The sequence below is a fragment of the Ambystoma mexicanum genome, chromosome 13 (genome assembly GCF_040938575.1).
Source record: "Ambystoma mexicanum isolate Mex_15411 chromosome 13, UKY_AmexF1_1, whole genome shotgun sequence".
Classification (NCBI taxonomy): Eukaryota; Metazoa; Chordata; class Amphibia; order Caudata; family Ambystomatidae; genus Ambystoma; species Ambystoma mexicanum.
This window is the reverse complement of record NC_090938.1, coordinates 134,578,607-134,592,571: the sequence shown is the minus strand read 5'-3', so window position 1 is coordinate 134,592,571 and position 13,965 is coordinate 134,578,607. Positions and strand designations below refer to the sequence as shown.

The 13,965-nt window shown below is 48.2% G+C and overlaps 1 protein-coding gene across 4 annotated transcripts in view; it reads right to left on the bottom strand.

Annotated features, from left to right (window-relative positions):
* TULP1 (TUB like protein 1) overlaps positions 1-13,965 on the bottom strand; it is a 767,520-nt gene that overhangs the window by 343,086 nt on the left and 410,469 nt on the right. For all 4 annotated transcript variants that reach the window (XM_069633446.1, XM_069633445.1, XM_069633447.1 and 1 more), the window contains one exon: positions 2,773-2,886. In XM_069633446.1, coding sequence (XP_069489547.1) covers positions 2,773-2,886 — 114 coding nt within the window. The remainder of the gene's footprint in view (positions 1-2,772; positions 2,887-13,965) is intronic.

Sequence of the window (13,965 nt, the reverse complement as noted above, 5' to 3'; positions counted from 1 at the left end):
CATGGACCTGAGACTGTTGGAGAACGCTGGGTAGGAATCCAATATAGCGTTTCCGGAAGTGACTAACGGAGTAGCCCAAGCAAGGGCGGGGCCCGTTAGGTGTGAAATAAGAAAGCCCACCTTGTCCTTATCGGTGGGGAAGAATCGAGATTTAAACGTAAACTGGATGGTGCAACTATCAAGAAATTCTTTTAACCTATGAGGGTCACCATCATATTTGCCCGTGGAGAGGGTAACGGGAGGGGTTTCAGAAAAGGCCCGGGCAAACTGTTGCTTCAACTGTGCATTGTCCTGTTTAAGACTCTGCATTTCAAGAGACATGGACTGCATAGCAGCCATCAATTGCTGCATTTGTTGTTCCATCCCAGCACTACCGCTCCGACCAGGTTAATGAGCAGTGGGCGTCGCTAACTGTGACACTCTAATCCGGCAAATCAAAATGAAACCCACAAGCGGGGGAATGTACATACAAGTTTCCACCAACCTGGTCAGAACGCCGGAACCGGGACAGCAACAGTGGAAATGAAGAGCCTCCCTGAGAGTCCTGAGCCCCCTACCCCTTCGGAAGGAAAGAAAACCTCAACAGGGAGAGGCAGGACCCCCAGGGAAACCCTCAAAGGGGAAAAAACCCTGGACGCATTGTCGGAGATCCTTGCAGAAAGATGGCTATCCAAGGCACAGAACTCCTGGCTCGATGGCAGTATCACAGGTTCTATCGGGAGAAAATAACAGGTAAATATAGGAGGAAACCGGAATAGAAGAACAGAAATAATACAGGTGAGTATGTTCTTACGGATGGTGTTGGTAGGTTCTAGCTGTTGATGAGAGGTGGAGATTTCTCGGAGTGAAAGGTAGGTAAGGACTGGAGTTCTAGTTCCTTCAGGAACTTCTGTAGTAATGAGAGGAAAGAATACTAAACAGGAGCGGGAAAGAACGGATAAAAAACTAACCAGGAACGGAGAAGAAACGGAGGACCGGGGAAGGAACTCACCGAGTCAGGAAGACTTGGGATTCCGCTGTTTTCACTTTGTAATAAAGGCTTGAGATAGGATAGCGAACGGGTTCCCGGAAATGCAGGCTGAAAGGTAGTAATAGCTGGAAGGGAGCGCTGGAAGGGAACGCTAGACGGTAGGAGAGAAAAAGGAATAAGTAGTAACAGGCAGGATAGCTTGGATACACGAGAGTAAGGAGTACCTAGAATTCTAACTTACGGAGCGTCATGCAAGTCAGTAGCGACGCGAGAGGGCGAAAGCCTTCGGTTCTGAAATAGTGCCACATGACTTGTCGTAAGAGTCAGCTGGTTGCGTGGATGAATCATGTGACCTACTCTTGACGTGCGCTGGCAACGCGGAACAACAGTACTGCTAAAACTGATAGCATTGACAGGAATAGACAGCGCTGCCGTACAACAAAGCGCGGAACTGCACAGTCTCCACTTACGCAAATGTAAAAAGCAGCGATGACGGAAAGGTGTAACAGTTCCTTATGTAATGTCAGGGAATACTTGAGGCAGACTTGGCAAGTGGTCGACAAATGTTACAATGTGCCATCAAGGTACGAGGAAGGGAGGGAATGCCCCTAAAAGGGAATTGTGGTATGTGACTTTCTCTGATGATTTTGTCATCACCTTGAGAGTCCTCCCTCATATAGCCGCCCCCAGTGTCAGGATCAGGTTTCAGCTGCCGTCCCCTGGCCACATGAGCAGATGCTTCCTCAGGGAAAGGAGTGATGACATCATCAGATTCATCACATCTCCCATAATCCTTAGCATTTACCATGCCAATTTCCATATGCTTACAGCACACTAAGTGCGAGGGAGACAGACAGACAGGCACATGGTCTGACAGTGGCATCAGTGAGAAAGTGAAATGTGACTTGTCTGCAAGAAGCCAGTGGTCGGAGGATGGGGAGGACATGTTGTTTTGCCTTTAAAGGCCTTTTTCATGGGTTTCTGTGACTGCTAATGCTTTGTGATGACGTTCATACCTTTTACCATGTGTTCCTGTGACATTTTATAATCTTCTATATGTGGCATCAGGTTTTGTCTGAGCTCCTCGCCAACCTGCATTTCAAAGTCTTTGACTGCTCCCTGCACTAACACATTCAAATGATATCTTCTAGCACACAATACACATACTAACTAAGCAGTGGTAAAACTTTCAATTAGCAACCTACCAGCCGGGCAAAAGAAGCTCTAGCCTTCTCAGTCCGGGCAAAAGAAGCTCTAGCCTTCTCAGTCCTCCACATGCGCACAGCACACTATTTATACTTGCCATGAGTGAAGTATCACTCGCCAATGGCTAGTGACGAGTGCACGCTTTCTGGCCTGAGCTAAGCCATCCACATACAGCAGTTGCACACCCCACCCAACATATATCAAACATCCGACCACTTCACCTACACAACCAACTTAAATACCCCAGCCTGTGCCAATGTATCCCAACACCATGGACGCAAAAGGCTCCCCTTTGGACACAAATGCGTCTACGTCCTCAACACAGAACACCTGGAACCTTTCTGCACTCATAGATCCGGTTACTTCCGGTCTGCACACATCCACAGAGCAACAACACTATCTTGTGTTTTGCCTCACCCCTCTTTCAGATCCACCAAAACACCCAGATGTCATGCTAATGTCAGCTGAATGCAGTATCAACCCCAATAACATAACATAAGGTTGTCAACACAGAACCCGTAGAATGTTGTAAGTGACACCTTGAAGTGTTGCTCAGAGCAGTCTGTGTGGTGTGCAGACACACGGCGGCCTCTCACCTTTCTTTTTTCCCTTGGAGTCCTTCTTGGCTCCGTTCACCTGGAACATGGATGCCGACTCCTTCAGCTTTGCTTTAGTTCCTTTGGCCTTCGCTTCAGACTCGGTTTTTTCTCCTGTTGGTGGAAGCAGAGAGCTCGTTAGATAAGGAGGCTGCGGGAAGAGAGGTCCATTTAGAAAGCCTGAAAGAAGGAGCGCCGAGAAGACATCCTCGAGGGGCGCCGGTATACAAGAAAAGCCACGTAGGAAGGGGGACTTTTGTGAGGAAATGCAGGATGTTATGTTACAATATGAGGCTTTTATACAGCACCAACTCACCGCCTTAGTAGTGTCAGAGGGCCTAGGTTTGTCGGTAGGGGGCCATATATGTCCCAGAGAGGGATAGCTATACCTTTCTCTGCAGAGGGGCAGGGACCAGGGGAAAGCTATGATTGTTCAGGCATAAATTAATGTGGGGTAAGGGTGTGTGTACAGGGAGGAAGATGTCCCCAAGGAATTGCCTAACATGAGTTTAGGAGTAGGAATGAGGGATGGGTGTATGAGAAATCATTTTGCAAGGAGAGAATTTTAAACGTAATAATTGCAAATGGCCATTGTTATTTCTGATAAGGTCTGTGTAGAGGGAAAGGTTTGCAAGGAACAGCGGGATGGGAACATAGGAACAAATCAACGTGGAGAGGGAAACAGTTACACGAAAGAGCAAGAGATGGAGGGTACTGAGGGGGAGACACCCTCCACGAACTGGAGGCCATGAGTGTAGAAGAGAAAAGCTGGGGGAGAGAGGCATTCATCCGGAATCACAATGTAGGGGCGCGTGAGACATGCACATTGGCAGGGAATATGGTTATAAGGAAGAAGGTGCACGTGGTGGCAGATGTGTCGCGGGCTTCCGGCGCGATGTAAGCATATAAACAGAACAGAACACACGGAATGGCGGGACATGAATGCAGCAGGAAAGGAATGGTGCATGGGAGAGAGAGACATTCATGCAGAGTTGCAAGACAAGGACGTACTGGAAAAGATACATGGTACGGGAGATATGCACAAGCGTTTGTGGGATATGGCCGTCTTACATAAGCTAATCGACAATACTCCTTCAATTCTGCTCGTCCTCATCCAATTCATTCCTTCGGATGAATGCCCAAATTAGCAAACCCTGTATCATTGATTTCTTTTGCTTTTTTTTACAAACAAATACAAAAATTAAAAAACTTTTCACGCAACACAAGAGCCCAGATGAGCCACCCCTTCACAGCTCACCCTGTTAATATTCAATATATTACGTAATGATCACCCCTTCATCTGGATGGGCGTGAGCAACGTAATGAATGCAAGGAGAAATGATCGGACTTTGAGTAATTGAGATTACCCTCTGCAATCCAAGCATTCCCGCTAAATGTGTCATTCTCTTTCCATTCCTTGGGTATTATTTATTTGTATTTATTGTGCATTTGTTAGGCGCTTATACAACAAGTGAATTGTGTTTCAAAGCGCCCACAGGGCAACAGGGAGGGAACATGGGATTGAAAACAATGTATGCACTGGAGGATAAAGACAGACCTTCTAGGCCTTGTGAGCATTCAGAGCGTCCAAGCGCACAGAGAGAAGAGCGAGGAGGGAGTGGAGGGTAAGTGCTGGAGTGCCTGTGCTCGTGGTTGAGCAGCAGATGTAAGTGCTCAGTGTAGTAAGTGCTGGGGAGCGTTGAGCTGCAATAAGTGGCTAAGTGCAGGTCTACAGTGTTGTAGGGCAGTGGCTGCCAGGGCAACTGCTGAGTGTGGGAGGCCAGGGCCCAGAAGGACACACAATGGCCCTGGTAACCAATCCAGCGACTGTGAGGTTAGCAGGAGAGGAAAGAAGGGAAGGAGGAGGTGAAAAGGAAAGTCTCCCAGAATTTGAGGAGGTCTGGCTTAAGATGAAGAGGAAGCGGGAGGCTCTTCCGTAAGAGGGAGCCAGCCGAGGAAAGAGATCGGCCACCGGCCCTCTGTTTAGCGAAGCACTTTACACTCAGATAATTGGTACCAGAGGAATGTAGAGGTCTAGTGGGAGAGTATTTAGTAAGAGCAAGTTGCAGATAGTGTGGTTCCCGCCCCAGACAGCCTTATGGATGATGCAGAGGGATTTGAATTAAATCACTGTGGCAACCGGGAGCCAGTGTAGAGTTTTTAGGGTAGGAGATATGTAATCCCTCGACTTGGGGCAAAGGATAAGTCTTGCTGACCTATTCTGAATTAGCTGGAGATGTCGTAGAGAGGAAGAGGCTAGATTCATTAGAAGGCTATTGCAGTAGTCAAGCCTAGAGAGAACCAGGGCTCGGGTAAAATTGAGCTTCTGGGGAAAAGTGAGAAAAGGGAGAATTCCTTTGATCCTACTTGCCCAGCCAACTACTGCCCCATCTCTATCACCCCTTTCCTTGGGAAACTCTTGGAGAAACTGGCCTCCCCCAACTTACTTCTCATACTGAACTTGATAGTGGTCTTCAGAACCCCCAATCCGGATTCCGAGCATCCAGCGGCACAGATAATGCTCTTCTGAACACACATGAAGAACTACTCGCATTTCTGGACTCTAACTCTCCAGCTGTCCTTATTCTACTTGATTGCTCCTCCGCCTTTGACACGTTCAACCATTCCATCCTCATAAAACAGCTCCACGATACCCTGGGTATCTCGGAGTGGGCACTGGACTGGTTACCTTCCTAAGTGACCGTCCAACCTAGGTTATTCTGGACACCTTCTCCTCCGCTACATCTTCCTCCACCTGTGGTGTCCGACAGGGCTCCAACCTCTCCCCTTGGCTCTTTAACAATTACCTTGCCCCACTGGCACTCTCATTTCCACCTTCTCCCCTAACTTCCAGTGCTACGCAGATGACACACAACTTTTCTTTAACCTCCCAGCTGACCCTCTTACTTCCTCCACCATCCCAGACTGCCTATCTGCCATCAAGTCCTGGGGCCCTTCCAACGATCTCTGCCTCAATGCCAGTGAGACTGAGATCTTTCCTATTAGGACCCCTGCTCCCTCTTTCTTCCCCTCACTTTGGCCATGCTCTATGCCCCCCTCTTCTCCTTCATCTGAAGCCACAAACCTTGGAGTCATCTTTCGTTCCTCTCTCTCCTACCTCCCCTTCCTCCCACACATTCAGGACATTGCCTAGAAGTTCCACTCCCACTGAAGGTTTTTTCAGGAGGGGGCACACAAGGGAGTGCTTGAGTGAGGAGGGGAAAGATCCAGTGGCAAAGGAGTGGTTGCATAAATCAGCAAGTGCAGGGGCAAGAGAGACAATGTTGTCCTTAATGGTTCTGGAGGAGCAGGGGGAAACCTGTTTGGAGTAGACCTTCATGGAGCAGACAACTCTGGTGACCTCATCAGGTGAGACAGGGGGGGGTGAGGTGAGAGAGGAAGAAGGAGGGTGAGAGGCCATAGGAGGCAAGGGAGTGTAAGAGGGGTTGGGGAGAGGGACGCACGGATGCTCAGGATGTCCTGAGTTTTAATAGTGTGGCTTGGGAGGGCAGGGTTGAGAAGGAGACTGTGGATGGGTTTGCTAGTTCACGGCAGATTTTAAAGAGTTCAGCCGAGTTGTTGGATGCACCAGAGTCCCGTCCCTGGATGTGGGCCCTTTTCTTGGTGTGAATGTAAAGTCTGTATTGTCTTTGGAGCAGGCGACATGCCAGTTTGTCAGAGGGTGAGCCAGAGGACTGACACTTCCATTCAGCAGCTCTGCGCTTGCGCTTCAGGGCTGCACGTTCAGAGTCGTATTAGGTGTTACGTTTAGAGGCAGGTTTCAGGTGGATCCTCATGATTGGGGCAAGAATGTCCGGAGTGATAGTAATGGCCAGATGGAGGTTGCTGGGAATAGAGTCAGAGGTAGAGGCTGGGGTGGGGGGAGAGAGTGGGATGAAGGTGGAAGCGAAGGCAACAGCTGACCCTCGTTTCATCGGACAAATGTTCATGAACGAGGTTGGCAGGGCTGGGGTAGGTGCGGTCAGAGGGCCGAAGGGTCCCAAGTGGGAGGAGAGTAGAAAGTGATCTGACCAGGAGAGAGAGGTGACCAGTGGGGAGGAGAATGAAAGATCAGAGTGGATGAGGGCGTCAAGAGTGTGTTCATTCAAGTGCGTTGGACAGGAAGGGAGAATGGAGACGGTGAGCGAGGTGCAGAGGTCACGGAAGAGAATGGAAGCAGTGATGGAAGAGTCCAGATAGATGTTGAAATTGCCCAAGAGAAGGAGTTTAGACGTGGTGGAGTGGAGAGAGGAGCAGAAATCAGCCCATTCAGAGAGGAACAGGGTGGTAGAGCCAAGGGGCCTGTAGATAGTGGCAATGGTCAGAGAGGAGGAGGGAGAGATGACCAACTTGCACACCAGTGACTCAAAGGAGGAGTAAGGCTGGGTGGGTATGAATGAAAAAGGGACCCACTCAGGGAAAATTAAGGCTACCCCACAGCCAGAATGGTTAGGGCAGGGCTTGGAAATGATCTTGTAGCCATTGGGGACAAGGGAGTCAAAAGCAATGACTGAGCTGGCATTGAACCACATCCGGTGGTCGAAGTGTACGAAAAGAAGTAGTGGAACTATGTATCCTGCTGGCTTGCACTCACTCCCCACAAACCCCATCACCACGTCCCCTCCCACACACAATACACCCCACCAAACACTTGTACCTGCTATTTAAGGGAACGTTCAGTGCAGTGCACTGAAAGTGCAAGTCTCAACTTCTTCCTACACTTTCATTTTAAAATGAAACCATTCCGGAACAGTTTCTTTTTCAAATAAAAGTATAGGAGCTGTAAAAGGTCATTTAAAAAAGTAGAGGAGCACCGCTCCCGAACGCTCCCGCTCACTTCGACCACATCTCGCTAAGAGGAAGGATGTCAAGATCGATGTCTTCCAGAAGGAGGCAAATGTCGGCAGAGTGTTTGTTTGGCTGAGTGAGAGTTAAGTGTGGCTAGATGAAGGAGGTCTCTGCCTTTGAAGGTATTCTGAGGAGTACAGGGGTGTGGTACACCGGTTGAAGGGGGGGCAGAAAAAGTGGATGGAGGAGAAGCATGTGTGGGAAATTAAGTTAATGAGGGATGGCAGGCACCGGTCAAAGAGAAGGACCCTGAACCAAGATAGCGCCAGTGTGGTAAACATCAATGATACACCGGGATGATGCGAAACCCGCCAAGAGGACTTACCACTTGGTGCTGCCATTAATGGGAGAGGATGTGAAAGGGGAGAGAGTAGAAATGGGGTGAGGAGTCCATAGATCTGAGGAAGGGACAGAGAAGAGGATGTCGGTGAAGACCTGTCTGGTATTAGCACTGACATGGGTGTGTGCGATGGGTAGGCCAGGGTTGGCGGTCAGGATATCATTTTTTGTGCTTTTTCCTTCCATACTTCGTGAGGGAGGGTAGGTGATAGTGTAGCAGCTAGATAAGTTAGGAGAGATGGTGAGGGCCATCAGGGTGGCAGAGGATATTTGAAGGAAAAAGGAGTGGCTGCACAGCACAATCCAAGCCCACTCACAAGGTGGCCTAGTAGTTACAAAAGGGACACACAGACAAAAAATGTAATGCAAAAAGTGGGGTGCAAGATGTTGAAAAACACACACACCTAGATTTGAAAATTGCACAGGGACACAAAATGCAATGCAAAAAGTGGGGTGCAAGATGTTGAAAATACACACACCTAGCTTTGAAAATCAAACGGGCACAAAAAGCAATGCAAACATGTGGTGCAAGATGTTGAAACCCACACACCTAGATTTGAAAATCAAACAGGGGCACAGGATGCAATGTGAGAGGTAGAATTGATGAGTCAAGGAAGGCAGAGTGAGATGGGGACAGTTTGGTTCAGGTTCAGAGAATGATATTGGAGGAGGCAGTAGAAAGTTCCGCCATCACTCACCTGTTGATCAGAAGGGAGCATGGAGGTGTAGAGGTTTAAGCTCATGCAGGTGCCGGCCATCGGGAGGCTGCTTCATAGTTCGTGAGGCAGAAGTAGGTTGGCGCCCACCTAGCCCTCTCAGGCCCAGACAGGCACAGAAAGAGCCTTAGGAGTGGGCTTTTGGAAGTGGGCTGGCGTTCACCTGCCAGCAACACTGATGGGCTTTGATGTCTTGGGCTGGGCATATCACAGGCCCTGAAGAAGTTAGCCCAGCAAAGCACTCCAGTGCTCAGGAATATGCAGCCATCTTGGAGCAGTCGTCGAGGACAGGCAATGCATATGTGTAGATGTGCCAAAAGAGCAGATGCGGCACTCAGTATGTTATGGCCTCATGTTGTCATGAAATACTGCAGTAACACAATTACTGCTACGATACCACCGCCTGCAAACATACACAAGAGTCAGCTCAAGTGGGCTTACCTATAGATGGCCGTGGTGGTTGTTATCAAAAAGAAAGTTGTCTCGTGGTTGGAGGGAGCCTTCACAGCGAGCCGCTTCCCCAGATGCCGCTCCGGAGTCCTTGATGTTGCAGAGGTCAGGAGGAAATACGTAAGCAATGTGCACATCTATCCATAGAAGGGACTGCTTACTGCTGCATAGCTGCTAGACGTACAGCAGCAACAAGAACAACTGGAAACACATCTTCCGAAGAGCAAATGAAACACTCTAACAAATGGGTTAAATTCAAGTCACCCCTACAATCCCACTAACCTATAATGTGGACTGACAGACTGGGAAGAATCCACTGCAGCTGATTTACCCACATACTTTATAGAAACCCTTTTAGCCTACCAGGCCATTACCACCTATAGATCATCGGATCTGCGTGAAATTACAGAGTCAAATAGTTCGAACACCAAAAGTCTGTCCCCCCCCATTCTTTCACATATATATGTGGGGGCAGACCCCCCACATCCCCCCAATTTACACCTATACATTTCTATGAACTTTACCCCCCACATATACATATGCAAATAAATGGGGGTCTGACTTTTGGGGGTCAGACTTTTCCACCTCAGTAATGTCGTCCTATTCCTAGATCATCACCCACCCAGAGGAGGGAGGAGGACCCCAAAACTGAAGAAGACCTCCAACATTGAGGTTCTTAGACAACCACTAAAAAGGGTTTACAAAAAGCAGAAACCTAGACCTGCTAACCCAAAATACCCAAACATAAAATCTGACTCCCAGCTAGCAGAAACCCTCATTAGGTATAATGAGAGGGCCTCAATAACATCAAGCCGATGTAAATGTCTTCTACCCAGGAGAACCAAACGAGAAAGAAGAAGGATCTCCTGTCGATAAATGAGAAGGGTCAGGTCTGAGAAACTGCCTTCCAGAGTAGAAAAGCAGGTATGTAACGAATTACGCTATTTACTTGGACAGATGAAGTGCCATATAGAGGTGATTACCACTCAGACACAACACTGATTTAATATATCAAGATAACACAAGGCCACCACTGGCAAGGGACCAACAAGATAGATAAAGTGATACCTGCAATAGCGGTGGACCCCTGTAAAGGAGCATCGAGTTGGCTGAATAATGCGCTAGTTAGAAAAACATAAAGGGTAGTGAGCTGAATATTGCTTTGTCTGAAAACACCTTTCTCTGGTTCCAGGAAAAGCGTCAACAGAGGTACAATGGTTTTAAAGCAATGAAAACATGTGCAGCTGGAAAAACAAACAGGTAACAATGAGAAAAAGCAACAAGGGAATGGTCATAAAAAGGGAGTGTGAAACGGCTTCTACCATCTGAGCTGAAAGGTGGCCAGAAGGTCCACAAATTTTCTCCAGGTTTAAGACCCGCAACATCGTTCAAGCACAATCGTTAGGACCTTCACCAGGTCCAGTAAGGTGGATCCACCCTTATCACCCAGAAAAGGAGAGTGACTCTCAAAGTACATGGAAATCTGGGAATTAGGCACTCACCCCACCACCCAAAGCCTTTGGACACCAGAGCTATGGATCCCAGCACAAACAGAGACTTCGTTCACAAAAAGGGCCCCCCCTCTTGAACCTGGAAAATTAAAGAACCTGGATTAAAGAAAAGATGTACATTTGTCATTATGTTGGTAGGAAAAAGTCTGAGATCCTCCTTGACAGAAAAAGACAAATCTTTGATTAATTGGGTTGAAGAAAACTTTTCTTGAAATATGGGAAGCAAATCAGAGGCTTAAGGCATCTGGTACCAGGTTCTCTGATCCAGGCTTGTGAAAGGCCACTTCTGGGAAGCAGATTGCAACACATGGTTCTAGAGCCTCGGATCGGTTTATGTAACCAGTAGTTTGCATGCTCCATCCGGACCTAGACCACATACTACTTGAGGATAAATTAAAAGATAAAAGGAACATCAGGATAGGAGAAAGAACTGGGCGAGGGTCAGGAATAAACAATAAATGATGAGGAATAGGTGTATGGGAAGAGTTAAGTAAAGAGGGAGTCACACAGAAATGAGAGGATTGGCCTTGAATGTAAAAGGGAAAAAATGTGGAGCGGCAGACACTCTTAATATTGCAGACATAGACGTAAGAAGAGAAGGAACGTTTGGAGCAGAGACATTCATAAAAATAATTGTGGGACATGCATTTATTAAAGAAGGTACAAAGAAGGATATACATACTTGAGAATTATGGGGGGAGGTGACTATTTAAGAGAAGGTAGGTGGACAGGGAGAAGTTCAAAAAACATACTTGGACATGAGCCCAAGTGAGGAAAACCTTAACAATAGTGACATTTACAAAGGATCACAGGAGAAGGTATGCGAGTGAGACATTTAATAAGTGCAATTAACAAAGATTTGCACATGAGGTAAGGAATGTAAAGGAGGTAGTTGTTCAAAGGAATGATGGGACGTGGACACAGCTGGGAATGAGATTGCAGAGGATCCTTCCTGTCCGGCAAACTATCGCCGATCTCCATCACTCATTTCCTGGGCAAGCTCCTGGAAAAGCTGGCCACCCCCACAGCTAACCCTCCACACTGATACTGTTGGTTGTCTACATGGCCATCAGTCTGGCTTCAGAGCAGCCAGAGGAATGTAAACTGCTCTTCTGAACACATGTGAAGATTTGCTCTCTAACCTTGACTCCAGCTCTCCTGCTGCCCTCATCCTCCTTGACCTCTCCTTTGCCTTTGATACGGTCAATCACGCCATCCTGATTAATGGTCTCTGCGAGAACCTGGACCTCACAGATCAGGCTCTGCGTCGCTGACCGCCTTCCTCTTGGAACAACCCTCCCAGGTCCAACCTGAGTCCGTTCTCTCCACCACCTATTTCTCCACTTGTGGTGTGCCCAGGGTTCTATCCTCTCACCCTGGCTCCTCAATGACTACTTGCCCCCTTTGGCCCACCTGATTTCCACCTTCTCTTCAAACTTCCAGTCTTATGCAGATGACACACAGCACTCTTTCAGGCTTCCTTCAGCCCCCTCTCATTCCTCGCTCATTCCTGACTGTCTATACGCGATTCAGAAATGGTGTGCCTCGAATGATCTCTGCCTCAATGCCAGTAAGACTGAGATTCTGCTCACTGGGACCCCTGCTCCCGCTTTCCCTCTCCCACTATAGCCATCCTCCTTGGGCCCTCTACCCTTGCCCTACTCTGAGGCAAAGACCCTTGGGGTCATCTTCGACTCCACCCTCCTCACCTCACATCACAGACCTTGCCAAGAAGGCCCACTCACAGCAGCACCACCTCAGAGGTATTCTACCTTTTCGCACCTTCCCCAGAAGCTCACTGTCTCCAGAGCTCTGGTTCTCTCCAGGCTGGGCTACTGCAACAACCTCTTTCTCAATCTGCCTAAGTCTACTCTTCACCCCCTTCAACTAATCCAGAACAGGACTGCAGACTTATCCTTGGACTCAAGTCCAGGAATCACATCTCTCAAGCCCTGAAATCTCTGCACTGGCTCCAGGTGGCTGCAAGGATCAAGTTCAAGAACCTTTGCATCATCCACAAGGCTTTCTGGGGCCAGCCCCTCACTATATCAACTCTCTCTGCCTAAATACCTTCCTTCTAGAGCCGTTCGCTCAGCTACCTCTAACTCCCTGAGGGCCAGACACTTCAAGGGGGAGGGGAGGTAGATCTCTCTCCTCTGCAGGTGCCTCCCTCTGGAATGGTCTCCCTGTCCCTCTAAAACTTGAGCCGGACAACCTGAAATTCTGGAAGCTGCTCAAGACCTTCCTTTTCTCCCTTGGCTTCTCTCTCTCTCTTCCTTGCTATCCTTCCTGTCTGCCTGCCCTGACTGGTCTCCGGGTACCCTCAGAGTCTCACAGTGTACCAGGCCCCTCCATTTATTTTTAAGTTTGTTTATTGGCATTTATCATAAAAACAGTGACACTTGGCAGGTCAATCATGCCATACAATGCAAACTCTTTGGAATAGTATAATAATGAACAAAGGTGAGGGGGGAGAGAAAAGAAAGAGAAAGAGGGAAAGGAAGAGGAAAGAAGGGGAAGAAAAGAGAGAAAAAAAGGGGGGTAAGAAGGGGGGAAGGGGGAGAGAGAGGAGGTAAGAGATAGGAGAAAAAAGAACTTCTGAACAATAAACAATAACCTGATAACATTAACATAAACTGTCTCCTTATCCAGTCTTCATCATCCATTTACCGAGTATGCAGTAGGGGGTGCTATAGGGAAGGGGGGGATTCTTGAGTGCAGCAATTTCCTTAGGTGTTTAGGGGCCTCCCTCGTGGGTTTCTAGGTTTCTGCAGTTCTGCATGGTCCAGTTAGTGTTTGCTCATGGGGGTTTATCGTCTGAGGGGTAGATTATTGTTCTAACTATCTCCCTCCATGCTTCTAGGGTGGAGCTGGACTCGTCGGTGGATCTGGCAACGCTATTTTCCCACGCCCTAGTTTCTGCGTTAATCCATCTGATAAGCTCGCTGTGCCAGGCGTTATGTCTGGGCCCCGCTGACTTTTTCCAGGACATGGCGATATGTCTTTTGGCCAGGAGGTACAATAGGTCCATTAATTTCACCCGATGTTTAAGTTTGGCCGGTCTGGGGTACGTACCTAAAAGGCATTCTTCGGGAGTCCATCTGTAATTGGAGGTTCCTGCCTTCTCGTATGTCAACTTGACTTTTGCCCATAGGGATTGCACTGTGTTGCACTCCCAGAACATATGTATGAGATCAGCCCTCTCCGCTTTGCACCACGGGAGTTAGGGCTTGCATTCTTGTTAAATGTCGCAAGCCTGTGTGGAGTGAGGTATGTCCGGTGTAGGACGTTTAGTAGTATAAAGCGGAATCTATGGTTCCTTGATACGG